This window comes from Phytophthora ramorum (genome assembly GCF_020800215.1).
Source record: "Phytophthora ramorum isolate Pr-102 chromosome Unknown Phyram_PR-102_s0005, whole genome shotgun sequence".
NCBI lineage: Eukaryota > Oomycota > Peronosporomycetes > Peronosporales > Peronosporaceae > Phytophthora > Phytophthora ramorum.
The window spans coordinates 2021713-2034136 of NW_027150651.1; the positions used below are offsets into that span (position 1 = coordinate 2021713).

Below are 12424 nucleotides of genomic sequence, written 5' to 3' on the forward strand. Positions count from 1 at the left end.
AGGTGACGTTATCGATCCGACGCCTAAGGCTGCGGTCCCTCAATCCCTTCGCTTCACCAAAGCTAAATGAAATTCATAATGCCAATACATACAAGTCATACACGGAAGTCAGTCTTACGAGCTAGCAATACGAACAGAGTGAGGATGAAGTCGCAGAGCGTGTAGTAGATACGTAGCATGGGCCGTGTTGCACTCAGAATCGGACCGTGAGACGAGTACGAGGTTATCAAGCAGCGCGTAGCGGTGGGTGCGGGCGTGGTGAAGCTCGGGCGCGTGTGTCGGTTGTGGCTGTGGCGGTATGGGTGTATTTTGGTGTGGGTGGTGTGGCATGTGGTTTGCCGGTCGTATAGCTCAGTCGGTAGATCAACAAATTACATTACACTTAGGAGTTTGAGTGTGCAATGAGCACTGCTAACCCACCTATCAATAAACTAATTACTCACTTTGTAGGATGGTCGAGTTGCCGAAGTATTTCCGATGATAAGTCGGGCTTGACGTGAAGGCACATGGTCGAAGTGCCTTGATCCTTGTTGCGAACACTTAGTCGTGTGCTGGTGTCATGTTGCTTGTGTTGTCTTGTCCGTCGTCGCGTGGATGTTTGCGGTGGCGGTTGGCTTCATCATGGTCGAGATGGCGCTTATGATGGCGTCCAATGGGGGGTTCAACACCGATTTCACCCGTGAAGACGAAGCGGTAGACCCCTGTGACTTGAATCAGGAAGCTCTTGGCCTCAGTGGCGGGAATCCAAGCGCCTTCATCGAAGACTTGGTAGAACCCTCCTGCCATGACTTCCATGGCCATGCAATGGCGAGCATGTCCGCTGATGAAGCAGTCCACGAAATACTTACCGATACCAAGATGGAGTCGGAAGAGTCCGCTGACGCCTTTGCCATTGCCCTTGTAAAAACTGTTCCGTTTGGACACGTATCCGGCGTGCACATGCGGCTCCGGCATCCGTGATCGGATGTATCGAAGTAGTGCACCGACCTTGGCCATGCTGATACCTGCGTTCTTGTCAAAGTGGTTCATGCTGAGGAAGTCCGTCCAGACTTCTTTCGTGATGGGGGCCGAGCGACCTGACGCCTCAAACAAGGCGTTGATCGCGGCCACCGCACAGTCGTTGTTCGGCGAGGCGCGCATGAGGTTCCAGCCGGTCTGGGTGCCTCGGTAGTACCGTTCAAAGGGTTGCGTCTCGCGCTTGTTGATGTCGATCCAGTCATCCACGATCTTGCAGTTTTCTTCGAGGTTGTCTCGGATCATGGCTTCTCGCGGATTCCACCATTCCGAGCCGTCCATGTAGCGGATCTGATACCAGTAGCCGAGACCGTCCAGATGCACGCGATCGTGTACGATTTCGATGGGGTAGCTCTCGTCCGACATCGTCTTGAGCCCTTTCTCGAAGTCGCGTACTTCTTCTTCCGTGTGTTGTCCAGCGGCGCGGAACGCAGCAATCTGTGCCTGCAATTCAGCACTGAAGGGTACGTCTGCGTCTTCGCTGGCATCCGCAGCTGGTGAAGTCATGCCGGCGTCAACGTCGGCGGCAGGTTGAGTCGACTTAGTTGCAGAGCGATGCGAGCGACGGCGTTCGCGATGCGTCTTGCGCGCTGTTTGGTGATGACGGTGCTCACCCATCATCTCCTTGTTCTGTTTGCGTACTTGCCGAAGATGTTCGCGGCGGTGTTGCTCCTTCTCCTCCTTGCGGCGGAGTTCGGCTTCCTCCGCGTTGAGCTCTGCGGCAGCTTGAATGGATGCTTCGTCCTTCTTGGCCTGAGCCGCCATATATTCGTCGAAGGTCATGTCTTCGGCTGGCTTCTCGGCTGGCTTGTCTTCGTCATTTTGTTGCGAAGCGGATGTACTGCTTGGATGGGAGTCGTCCGTCGCTCCTTGAGAGGGGGCGTCGTCGACCGCCTCCATGGCAGCGAGAGCGTCGACATGTTCGGTTTCAGCGTACTGTACCAGTGTCTCGAAAGCGGCAACTGGATCAGTAACGCTTGATGTCGAGGTCGACGGGTTCAGAATGTTGGCGAGGCTGGTGGCGATGCTGTCAATGTCCTCGTCAGCCATCTCCGCACAGCTGAAGGCGGGGGCTGTAGTCGAGTCCGGTTCGGGCGAGCCTGGAGTGGCTGGTGTAGCCATGTCCAGCGTAGGCGAGTTCGGGGTGGCGAGTGTAGCCCTTTCCCCCCCCCCCCGGAGTGTGTGGAGCACTTGGAACAACTCCACCTAGGCCGCTAGTGTCCACAGCCTCCTTCTCAACCAGTGGGCTAGCGAATGAATTAACAGACGCAACGGCACTCGGACTGGTCGAGGGTTGGAGGGATGCGGGCGGTGCAGCGCTGGGCGGAGCCATGTCCGTGGGTGGGGCTCGCAGGGTGCTGGGTGTAGCCATGTCTGGCGTGGGGTGGGGTCTTGGTCTGGGAAGAGATGTGAGCTCGAGCTGGCAAATTGCCGAATGAGGCTCTGCCGGCTCAGGGACCGATTCGGGACATAAAAACGTCATCTTTGTGACATGAAAATGGGTCATCCGGGGGACCCATTTTGGGTCGATTGGGTTCTGGAATGTATCTATTTGTGTATAAAAAGTACATTTGGGTACCCACTGGACCCAAATTCTGGAACATTCGAGAACTCCTGCTGGATTCCCGGGCCCTTCTATCGGCCCGTTTGTCCGGCCACATCACGAGGCTGGGTGAGTGCCCATTTCTGGCTGGGACTCGGGGCCACTCGTGTCTTCGGCTTCGAAGGGCGCGGTCACGGGCAGGCTGCCCAAAAGTGCTCGTAGCTGCACCTGCTTACGCGAGGAGTGCCGGAGCGCTTGCATGGCAGTCGCGCGCCATAGGGAGGCTACATGGAGGTCCACTAGAGCATGGACGTGGGCTTGTACGGTGATCAAATTCGGTTCATGATCGTGGAAACGGATGTCGTTCCGATGAGTCCAAAGACTGCGGAGCACTACCGTTCGCACAATGTGGAAGACAACAAAGAGGCAGTAGCCATATTCCTTCGTGGCACCCGGTGTAGGCACGATGCCTTCGAAGTAGACTATAGTGGCCCACTCAATTGGTGAATCCAGCCACTGTTGGAAGGCATCCAACCACTCCTTCCATACCTCAGTGGCGAATCCACAGATGCGATGTCGTCTCCAGAACTCAGTCGGTAGAGCACAGTGCTAATAACGCTGCGGTCCAGGGTTCGAGCCCTTGTATGACCATTTTGCTCTCTTTTGTCGTCTCCGTGGTGCAGCTGCGACGCTCGTTTTGCTGCTTCGGTGGCACTCGGCGACCTTCCGGGGCCGATGTGGCTTCGCACTCACGCATCCGCGCCTCCCCAAGATCGTTCTAGAAGTGGAGGAGGCCTGGATGGCTCCATCCGATGCGGCAGCGCGCATCTTCCCGGGTGGTCTTTCGCTCGACGTGGAACGCTTGGGTGCTCGCTGTGCGGCCTGTGGCGTCGGTGAGCGAGTGCACATGCGATTACAGCCGGCGAGAAGGTCGATACGAGGCGCCACGTTCGGATCGCGCTGGGCCGTGTTGCACTCAGAATCGGACCGTGAGACGAGTACGAGGTTATCAAGCAGCGCGTAGCGGTGGGTGCGGGCGTGGTGAAGCTCGGGCGCGTGTGTCGGTTGTGGCTGTGGCGGTATGGGTGTATTTTGGTGTGGGTGGTGTGGCATGTGGTTTGCCGGTCGTATAGCTCAGTCGGTAGAGCACAGTGCTAATAACGCTGCGGTCCAGGGTTCGAGCCCCTGTATGACCATTTTGCTCTCTTTTGTCGTCTCCGTGGTGCAGCTGCGACGCTCGTTTTGCTGCTTCGGTGGCACTCGGCGACCTTCCGGGGCCGATGTGGTTCGCACTCACGCATCCGCGCCTCCCCAAGATCGTTCTAGAAGTGGAGGAGGCCTGGATGGCTCCATCCGATGCGGCAGCGCGCATCTTCCCGGGTGGTCTTTCGCTCGACGTGGAACGCTTGGGTGCTCGCTGTGCGGCCTGTGGCGTCGGTGAGCGAGTGCACATGCGATTACAGCCGGCGAGAAGGTCGATACGAGGCGCCACGTTCGGATCGCGCTGGGCCGTGTTGCACTCAGAATCGGACCGTGAGACGAGTACGAGGTTATCAAGCAGCGCGTAGCGGTGGGTGCGGGCGTGGTGAAGCTCGGGCGCGTGTGTCGGTTGTGGCTGTGGCGGTATGGGTGTATTTTGGTGTGGGTGGTGTGGCATGTGGTTTGCCGGTCGTATAGCTCAGTCGGTAGAGCACAGTGCTAATAACGCTGCGGTCCAGGGTTCGAGCCCCTGTATGACCATTTTGCTCTCTTTTGTCGTCTCCGTGGTGCAGCTGCGACGCTCGTTTTGCTGCTTCGGTGGCACTCGGCGACCTTCCGGGGCCGATGTGGTTCGCACTCACGCATCCGCGCCTCCCCAAGATCGTTCTAGAAGTGGAGGAGGCCTGGATGGCTCCATCCGATGCGGCAGCGCGCATCTTCCCGGGTGGTCTTTCGCTCGACGTGGAACGCTTGGGTGCTCGCTGTGCGGCCTGTGGCGTCGGTGAGCGAGTGCACATGCGATTACAGCCGGCGAGAAGGTCGATACGAGGCGCCACGTTCGGATCGCGCTGGGCCGTGTTGCACTCAGAATCGGACCGTGAGACGAGTACGAGGTTATCAAGCAGCGCGTAGCGGTGGGTGCGGGCGTGGTGAAGCTCGGGCGCGTGTGTCGGTTGTGGCTGTGGCGGTATGGGTGTATTTTGGTGTGGGTGGTGTGGCATGTGGTTTGCCGGTCGTATAGCTCAGTCGGTAGAGCACAGTGCTAATAACGCTGCGGTCCAGGGTTCGAGCCCCTGTATGACCATTTTGCTCTCTTTTGTCGTCTCCGTGGTGCAGCTGCGACGCTCGTTTTGCTGCTTCGGTGGCACTCGGCGACCTTCCGGGGCCGATGTGGCTCGCACTCACGCATCCGCGCCTCCCCAAGATCGTTCTAGAAGTGGAGGAGGCCTGGATGGCTCCATCCGATGCGGCAGCGCGCATCTTCCCGGGTGGTCTTTCGCTCGACGTGGAACGCTTGGGTGCTCGCTGTGCGGCCTGTGGCGTCGGTGAGCGAGTGCACATGCGATTACAGCCGGCGAGAAGGTCGATACGAGGCGCCACGTTCGGATCGCGCTGGGCCGTGTTGCACTCAGAATCGGACCGTGAGACGAGTACGAGGTTATCAAGCAGCGCGTAGCGGTGGGTGCGGGCGTAGGTGAAGCTCGGGCGCGTGTGTCGGTTGTGGCTGTGGCGGTATGGGTGTATTTTGGTGTGGGTGGTGTGGCATGTGGTTTGCCGGTCGTATAGCTCAGTCGGTAGAGCACAGTGCTAATAACGCTGCGGTCCAGGGTTCGAGCCCCTGTATGACCATTTTGCTCTCTTTTGTCGTCTCCGTGGTGCAGCTGCGACGCTCGTTTTGCTGCTTCGGTGGCACTCGGCGACCTTCCGGGGCCGATGTGGCTCGCACTCACGCATCCGCGCCTCCCCAAGATCGTTCTAGAAGTGGAGGAGGCCTGGATGGCTCCATCCGATGCGGCAGCGCGCATCTTCCCGGGTGGTCTTTCGCTCGACGTGGAACGCTTGGGTGCTCGCTGTGCGGCCTGTGGCGTCGGTGAGCGAGTGCACATGCGATTACAGCCGGCGAGAAGGTCGATACGAGGCGCCACGTTCGGATCGCGCTGGGCCGTGTTGCACTCAGAATCGGACCGTGAGACGAGTACGAGGTTATCAAGCAGCGCGTAGCGGTGGGTGCGGGCGTGGTGAAGCTCGGGCGCGTGTGTCGGTTGTGGCTGTGGCGGTATGGGTGTATTTTGGTGTGGGTGGTGTGGCATGTGGTTTGCCGGTCGTATAGCTCAGTCGGTAGAGCACAGTGCTAATAACGCTGCGGTCCAGGGTTCGAGCCCCTGTATGACCATTTTGCTCTCTTTTGTCGTCTCCGTGGTGCAGCTGCGACGCTCGTTTTGCTGCTTCGGTGGCACTCGGCGACCTTCCGGGGCCGATGTGGTTCGCACTCACGCATCCGCGCCTCCCCAAGATCGTTCTAGAAGTGGAGGAGGCCTGGATGGCTCCATCCGATGCGGCAGCGCGCATCTTCCCGGGTGGTCTTTCGCTCGACGTGGAACGCTTGGGTGCTCGCTGTGCGGCCTGTGGCGTCGGTGAGCGAGTGCACATGCGATTACAGCCGGCGAGAAGGTCGATACGAGGCGCCACGTTCGGATCGCGCTGGGCCGTGTTGCACTCAGAATCGGACCGTGAGACGAGTACGAGGTTATCAAGCAGCGCGTAGCGGTGGGTGCGGGCGTGGTGAAGCTCGGGCGCGTGTGTCGGTTGTGGCTGTGGCGGTATGGGTGTATTTTGGTGTGGGTGGTGTGGCATGTGGTTTGCCGGTCGTATAGCTCAGTCGGTAGAGCACAGTGCTAATAACGCTGCGGTCCAGGGTTCGAGCCCCTGTATGACCATTTTGCTCTCTTTTGTCGTCTCCGTGGTGCAGCTGCGACGCTCGTTTTGCTGCTTCGGTGGCACTCGGCGACCTTCCGGGGCCGATGTGGCTTCGCACTCACGCATCCGCGCCTCCCCAAGATCGTTCTAGAAGTGGAGGAGGCCTGGATGGCTCCATCCGATGCGGCAGCGCGCATCTTCCCGGGTGGTCTTTCGCTCGACGTGGAACGCTTGGGTGCTCGCTGTGCGGCCTGTGGCGTCGGTGAGCGAGTGCACATGCGATTACAGCCGGCGAGAAGGTCGATACGAGGCGCCACGTTCGGATCGCGCTGGGCCGTGTTGCACTCAGAATCGGACCGTGAGACGAGTACGAGGTTATCAAGCAGCGCGTAGCGGTGGGTGCGGGCGTAGGTGAAGCTCGGGCGCGTGTGTCGGTTGTGGCTGTGGCGGTATGGGTGTATTTTGGTGTGGGTGGTGTGGCATGTGGTTTGCCGGTCGTATAGCTCAGTCGGTAGAGCACAGTGCTAATAACGCTGCGGTCCAGGGTTCGAGCGCCTGTATGACCATTTTGCTCTCTTTTGTCGTCTCCGTGGTGCAGCTGCGACGCTCGTTTTGCTGCTTCGGTGGCACTCGGCGACCTTCCGGGGCCGATGTGGTTCGCACTCACGCATCCGCGCCTCCCCAAGATCGTTCTAGAAGTGGAGGAGGCCTGGATGGCTCCATCCGATGCGGCAGCGCGCATCTTCCCGGGTGGTCTTTCGCTCGACGTGGAACGCTTGGGTGCTCGCTGTGCGGCCTGTGGCGTCGGTGAGCGAGTGCACATGCGATTACAGCCGGCGAGAAGGTCGATACGAGGCGCCACGTTCGGATCGCGCTGGGCCGTGTTGCACTCAGAATCGGACCGTGAGACGAGTACGAGGTTATCAAGCAGCGCGTAGCGGTGGGTGCGGGCGTGGTGAAGCTCGGGCGCGTGTGTCGGTTGTGGCTGTGGCGGTATGGGTGTATTTTGGTGTGGGTGGTGTGGCATGTGGTTTGCCGGTCGTATAGCTCAGTCGGTAGAGCACAGTGCTAATAACGCTGCGGTCCAGGGTTCGAGCCCCTGTATGACCATTTTGCTCTCTTTTGTCGTCTCCGTGGTGCAGCTGCGACGCTCGTTTTGCTGCTTCGGTGGCACTCGGCGACCTTCCGGGGCCGATGTGGTTCGCACTCACGCATCCGCGCCTCCCCAAGATCGTTCTAGAAGTGGAGGAGGCCTGGATGGCTCCATCCGATGCGGCAGCGCGCATCTTCCCGGGTGGTCTTTCGCTCGACGTGGAACGCTTGGGTGCTCGCTGTGCGGCCTGTGGCGTCGGTGAGCGAGTGCACATGCGATTACAGCCGGCGAGAAGGTCGATACGAGGCGCCACGTTCGGATCGCGCTGGGCCGTGTTGCACTCAGAATCGGACCGTGAGACGAGTACGAGGTTATCAAGCAGCGCGTAGCGGTGGGTGCGGGCGTAGGTGAAGCTCGGGCGCGTGTGTCGGTTGTGGCTGTGGCGGTATGGGTGTATTTTGGTGTGGGTGGTGTGGCATGTGGTTTGCCGGTCGTATAGCTCAGTCGGTAGAGCACAGTGCTAATAACGCTGCGGTCCAGGGTTCGAGCCCCTGTATGACCATTTTGCTCTCTTTTGTCGTCTCCGTGGTGCAGCTGCGACGCTCGTTTTGCTGCTTCGGTGGCACTCGGCGACCTTCCGGGGCCGATGTGGCTCGCACTCACGCATCCGCGCCTCCCCAAGATCGTTCTAGAAGTGGAGGAGGCCTGGATGGCTCCATCCGATGCGGCAGCGCGCATCTTCCCGGGTGGTCTTTCGCTCGACGTGGAACGCTTGGGTGCTCGCTGTGCGGCCTGTGGCGTCGGTGAGCGAGTGCACATGCGATTACAGCCGGCGAGAAGGTCGATACGAGGCGCCACGTTCGGATCGCGCTGGGCCGTGTTGCACTCAGAATCGGACCGTGAGACGAGTACGAGGTTATCAAGCAGCGCGTAGCGGTGGGTGCGGGCGTGGTGAAGCTCGGGCGCGTGTGTCGGTTGTGGCTGTGGCGGTATGGGTGTATTTTGGTGTGGGTGGTGTGGCATGTGGTTTGCCGGTCGTATAGCTCAGTCGGTAGAGCACAGTGCTAATAACGCTGCGGTCCAGGGTTCGAGCCCCTGTATGACCATTTTGCTCTCTTTTGTCGTCTCCGTGGTGCAGCTGCGACGCTCGTTTTGCTGCTTCGGTGGCACTCGGCGACCTTCCGGGGCCGATGTGGCTCGCACTCACGCATCCGCGCCTCCCCAAGATCGTTCTAGAAGTGGAGGAGGCCTGGATGGCTCCATCCGATGCGGCAGCGCGCATCTTCCCGGGTGGTCTTTCGCTCGACGTGGAACGCTTGGGTGCTCGCTGTGCGGCCTGTGGCGTCGGTGAGCGAGTGCACATGCGATTACAGCCGGCGAGAAGGTCGATACGAGGCGCCACGTTCGGATCGCGCTGGGCCGTGTTGCACTCAGAATCGGACCGTGAGACGAGTACGAGGTTATCAAGCAGCGCGTAGCGGTGGGTGCGGGCGTAGGTGAAGCTCGGGCGCGTGTGTCGGTTGTGGCTGTGGCGGTATGGGTGTATTTTGGTGTGGGTGGTGTGGCATGTGGTTTGCCGGTCGTATAGCTCAGTCGGTAGAGCACAGTGCTAATAACGCTGCGGTCCAGGGTTCGAGCCCCTGTATGACCATTTTGCTCTCTTTTGTCGTCTCCGTGGTGCAGCTGCGACGCTCGTTTTGCTGCTTCGGTGGCACTCGGCGACCTTCCGGGGCCGATGTGGCTTCGCACTCACGCATCCGCGCCTCCCCAAGATCGTTCTAGAAGTGGAGGAGGCCTGGATGGCTCCATCCGATGCGGCAGCGCGCATCTTCCCGGGTGGTCTTTCGCTCGACGTGGAACGCTTGGGTGCTCGCTGTGCGGCCTGTGGCGTCGGTGAGCGAGTGCACATGCGATTACAGCCGGCGAGAAGGTCGATACGAGGCGCCACGTTCGGCTCGCGCTGGGCCGTGTTGCACTCAGAATCGGACCGTGAGACGAGTACGAGGTTATCAAGCAGCGCGTAGCGGTGGGTGCGGGCGTAGTGAAGCTCGGGCGCGTGTGTCGGTTGTGGCTGTGGCGGTATGGGTGTATTTTGGTGTGGGTGGTGTGGCATGTGGTTTGCCGGTCGTATAGCTCAGTCGGTAGAGCACAGTGCTAATAACGCTGCGGTCCAGGGTTCGAGCCCCTGTATGACCATTTTGCTCTCTTTTGTCGTCTCCGTGGTGCAGCTGCGACGCTCGTTTTGCTGCTTCGGTGGCACTCGGCGACCTTCCGGGGCCGATGTGGCTCGCACTCACGCATCCGCGCCTCCCCAAGATCGTTCTAGAAGTGGAGGAGGCCTGGATGGCTCCATCCGATGCGGCAGCGCGCATCTTCCCGGGTGGTCTTTCGCTCGACGTGGAACGCTTGGGTGCTCGCTGTGCGGCCTGTGGCGTCGGTGAGCGAGTGCACATGCGATTACAGCCGGCGAGAAGGTCGATACGAGGCGCCACGTTCGGATCGCGCTGGGCCGTGTTGCACTCAGAATCGGACCGTGAGACGAGTACGAGGTTATCAAGCAGCGCGTAGCGGTGGGTGCGGGCGTGGTGAAGCTCGGGCGCGTGTGTCGGTTGTGGCTGTGGCGGTATGGGTGTATTTTGGTGTGGGTGGTGTGGCATGTGGTTTGCCGGTCGTATAGCTCAGTCGGTAGAGCACAGTGCTAATAACGCTGCGGTCCAGGGTTCGAGCCCTTGTATGACCATTTTGCTCTCTTTTGTCGTCTCCGTGGTGCAGCTGCGACGCTCGTTTTGCTGCTTCGGTGGCACTCGGCGACCTTCCGGGGCCGATGTGGCTCGCACTCACGCATCCGCGCCTCCCCAAGATCGTTCTAGAAGTGGAGGAGGCCTGGATGGCTCCATCCGATGCGGCAGCGCGCATCTTCCCGGGTGGTCTTTCGCTCGACGTGGAACGCTTGGGTGCTCGCTGTGCGGCCTGTGGCGTCGGTGAGCGAGTGCACATGCGATTACAGCCGGCGAGAAGGTCGATACGAGGCGCCACGTTCGGATCGCGCTGGGCCGTGTTGCACTCAGAATCGGACCGTGAGACGAGTACGAGGTTATCAAGCAGCGCGTAGCGGTGGGTGCGGGCGTGGTGAAGCTCGGGCGCGTGTGTCGGTTGTGGCTGTGGCGGTATGGGTGTATTTTGGTGTGGGTGGTGTGGCATGTGGTTTGCCGGTCGTATAGCTCAGTCGGTAGAGCACAGTGCTAATAACGCTGCGGTCCAGGGTTCGAGCGCCTTGTATGACCATTTTGCTCTCTTTTGTCGTCTCCGTGGTGCAGCTGCGACGCTCGTTTTGCTGCTTCGGTGGCACTCGGCGACCTTCCGGGGCCGATGTGGCTCGCACTCACGCATCCGCGCCTCCCCAAGATCGTTCTAGAAGTGGAGGAGGCCTGGATGGCTCCATCCGATGCGGCAGCGCGCATCTTCCCGGGTGGTCTTTCGCTCGACGTGGAACGCTTGGGTGCTCGCTGTGCGGCCTGTGGCGTCGGTGAGCGAGTGCACATGCGATTACAGCCGGCGAGAAGGTCGATACGAGGCGCCACGTTCGGATCGCGCTGGGCCGTGTTGCACTCAGAATCGGACCGTGAGACGAGTACGAGGTTATCAAGCAGCGCGTAGCGGTGGGTGCGGGCGTAGGTGAAGCTCGGGCGCGTGTGTCGGTTGTGGCTGTGGCGGTATGGGTGTATTTTGGTGTGGGTGGTGTGGCATGTGGTTTGCCGGTCGTATAGCTCAGTCGGTAGAGCACAGTGCTAATAACGCTGCGGTCCAGGGTTCGAGCGCCTGTATGACCATTTTGCTCTCTTTTGTCGTCTCCGTGGTGCAGCTGCGACGCTCGTTTTGCTGCTTCGGTGGCACTCGGCGACCTTCCGGGGCCGATGTGGCTCGCACTCACGCATCCGCGCCTCCCCAAGATCGTTCTAGAAGTGGAGGAGGCCTGGATGGCTCCATCCGATGCGGCAGCGCGCATCTTCCCGGGTGGTCTTTCGCTCGACGTGGAACGCTTGGGTGCTCGCTGTGCGGCCTGTGGCGTCGGTGAGCGAGTGCACATGCGATTACAGCCGGCGAGAAGGTCGATACGAGGCGCCACGTTCGGATCGCGCTGGGCCGTGTTGCACTCAGAATCGGACCGTGAGACGAGTACGAGGTTATCAAGCAGCGCGTAGCGGTGGGTGCGGGCGTGGTGAAGCTCGGGCGCGTGTGTCGGTTGTGGCTGTGGCGGTATGGGTGTATTTTGGTGTGGGTGGTGTGGCATGTGGTTTGCCGGTCGTATAGCTCAGTCGGTAGAGCACAGTGCTAATAACGCTGCGGTCCAGGGTTCGAGCCCCTGTATGACCATTTTGCTCTCTTTTGTCGTCTCCGTGGTGCAGCTGCGACGCTCGTTTTGCTGCTTCGGTGGCACTCGGCGACCTTCCGGGGCCGATGTGGCTTCGCACTCACGCATCCGCGCCTCCCCAAGATCGTTCTAGAAGTGGAGGAGGCCTGGATGGCTCCATCCGATGCGGCAGCGCGCATCTTCCCGGGTGGTCTTTCGCTCGACGTGGAACGCTTGGGTGCTCGCTGTGCGGCCTGTGGCGTCGGTGAGCGAGTGCACAGTGCGATTACAGCCGGCGAGAAGGTCGATACGAGGCGCCACGTTCGGATCGCGCTGGGCCGTGTTGCACTCAGAATCGGACCGTGAGACGAGTACGAGGTTATCAAGCAGCGCGTAGCGGTGGGTGCGGGCGTGGTGAAGCTCGGGCGCGTGTGTCGGTTGTGGCTGTGGCGGTATGGGTGTATTTTGGTGTGGGTGGTGTGGCATGTGGTTTGCCGGTCGTATAGCTCAGTCGGTAGAGCACAGT

General features: G+C 60.4%; 3 protein-coding genes across 3 annotated transcripts; 2 read left to right on the forward strand and 1 right to left on the reverse strand.

Annotated features, from left to right (window-relative positions):
* Positions 1-540: 540 nt before the first annotated feature.
* Positions 541-2136, reverse strand: KRP23_6354 (uncharacterized protein; the record flags this gene model as incomplete). The annotated part of the gene is made up of 1 exon (XM_067891537.1): positions 541-2136. One exon carries the CDS (start codon positions 2134-2136, stop codon positions 541-543), a length of 1596 nt encoding a protein of 531 aa, XP_067745883.1.
* A 3878-nt stretch (positions 2137-6014) lies between these two features.
* KRP23_6355 (uncharacterized protein) lies at positions 6015-6847 on the forward strand (the record flags this gene model as incomplete). Its single annotated transcript, XM_067891538.1, has 2 exons — positions 6015-6276; positions 6507-6847. The coding sequence occupies 2 exons, from the start codon at positions 6015-6017 to the stop codon at positions 6845-6847; spliced, it is 603 nt and encodes a 200-aa protein (XP_067745884.1).
* A 257-nt stretch (positions 6848-7104) lies between these two features.
* Positions 7105-12264, forward strand: KRP23_6356 (uncharacterized protein; the record flags this gene model as incomplete). The annotated part of the gene is made up of 10 exons (XM_067891539.1): positions 7105-7373; positions 7597-7917; positions 8142-8462; positions 8686-8999; positions 9231-9552; positions 9776-10096; positions 10320-10640; positions 10865-11185; positions 11410-11723; positions 11954-12264. 10 exons carry the CDS (start codon positions 7105-7107, stop codon positions 12262-12264), a joined length of 3135 nt encoding a protein of 1044 aa, XP_067745885.1.
* Positions 12265-12424: the final 160 nt, after the last annotated feature.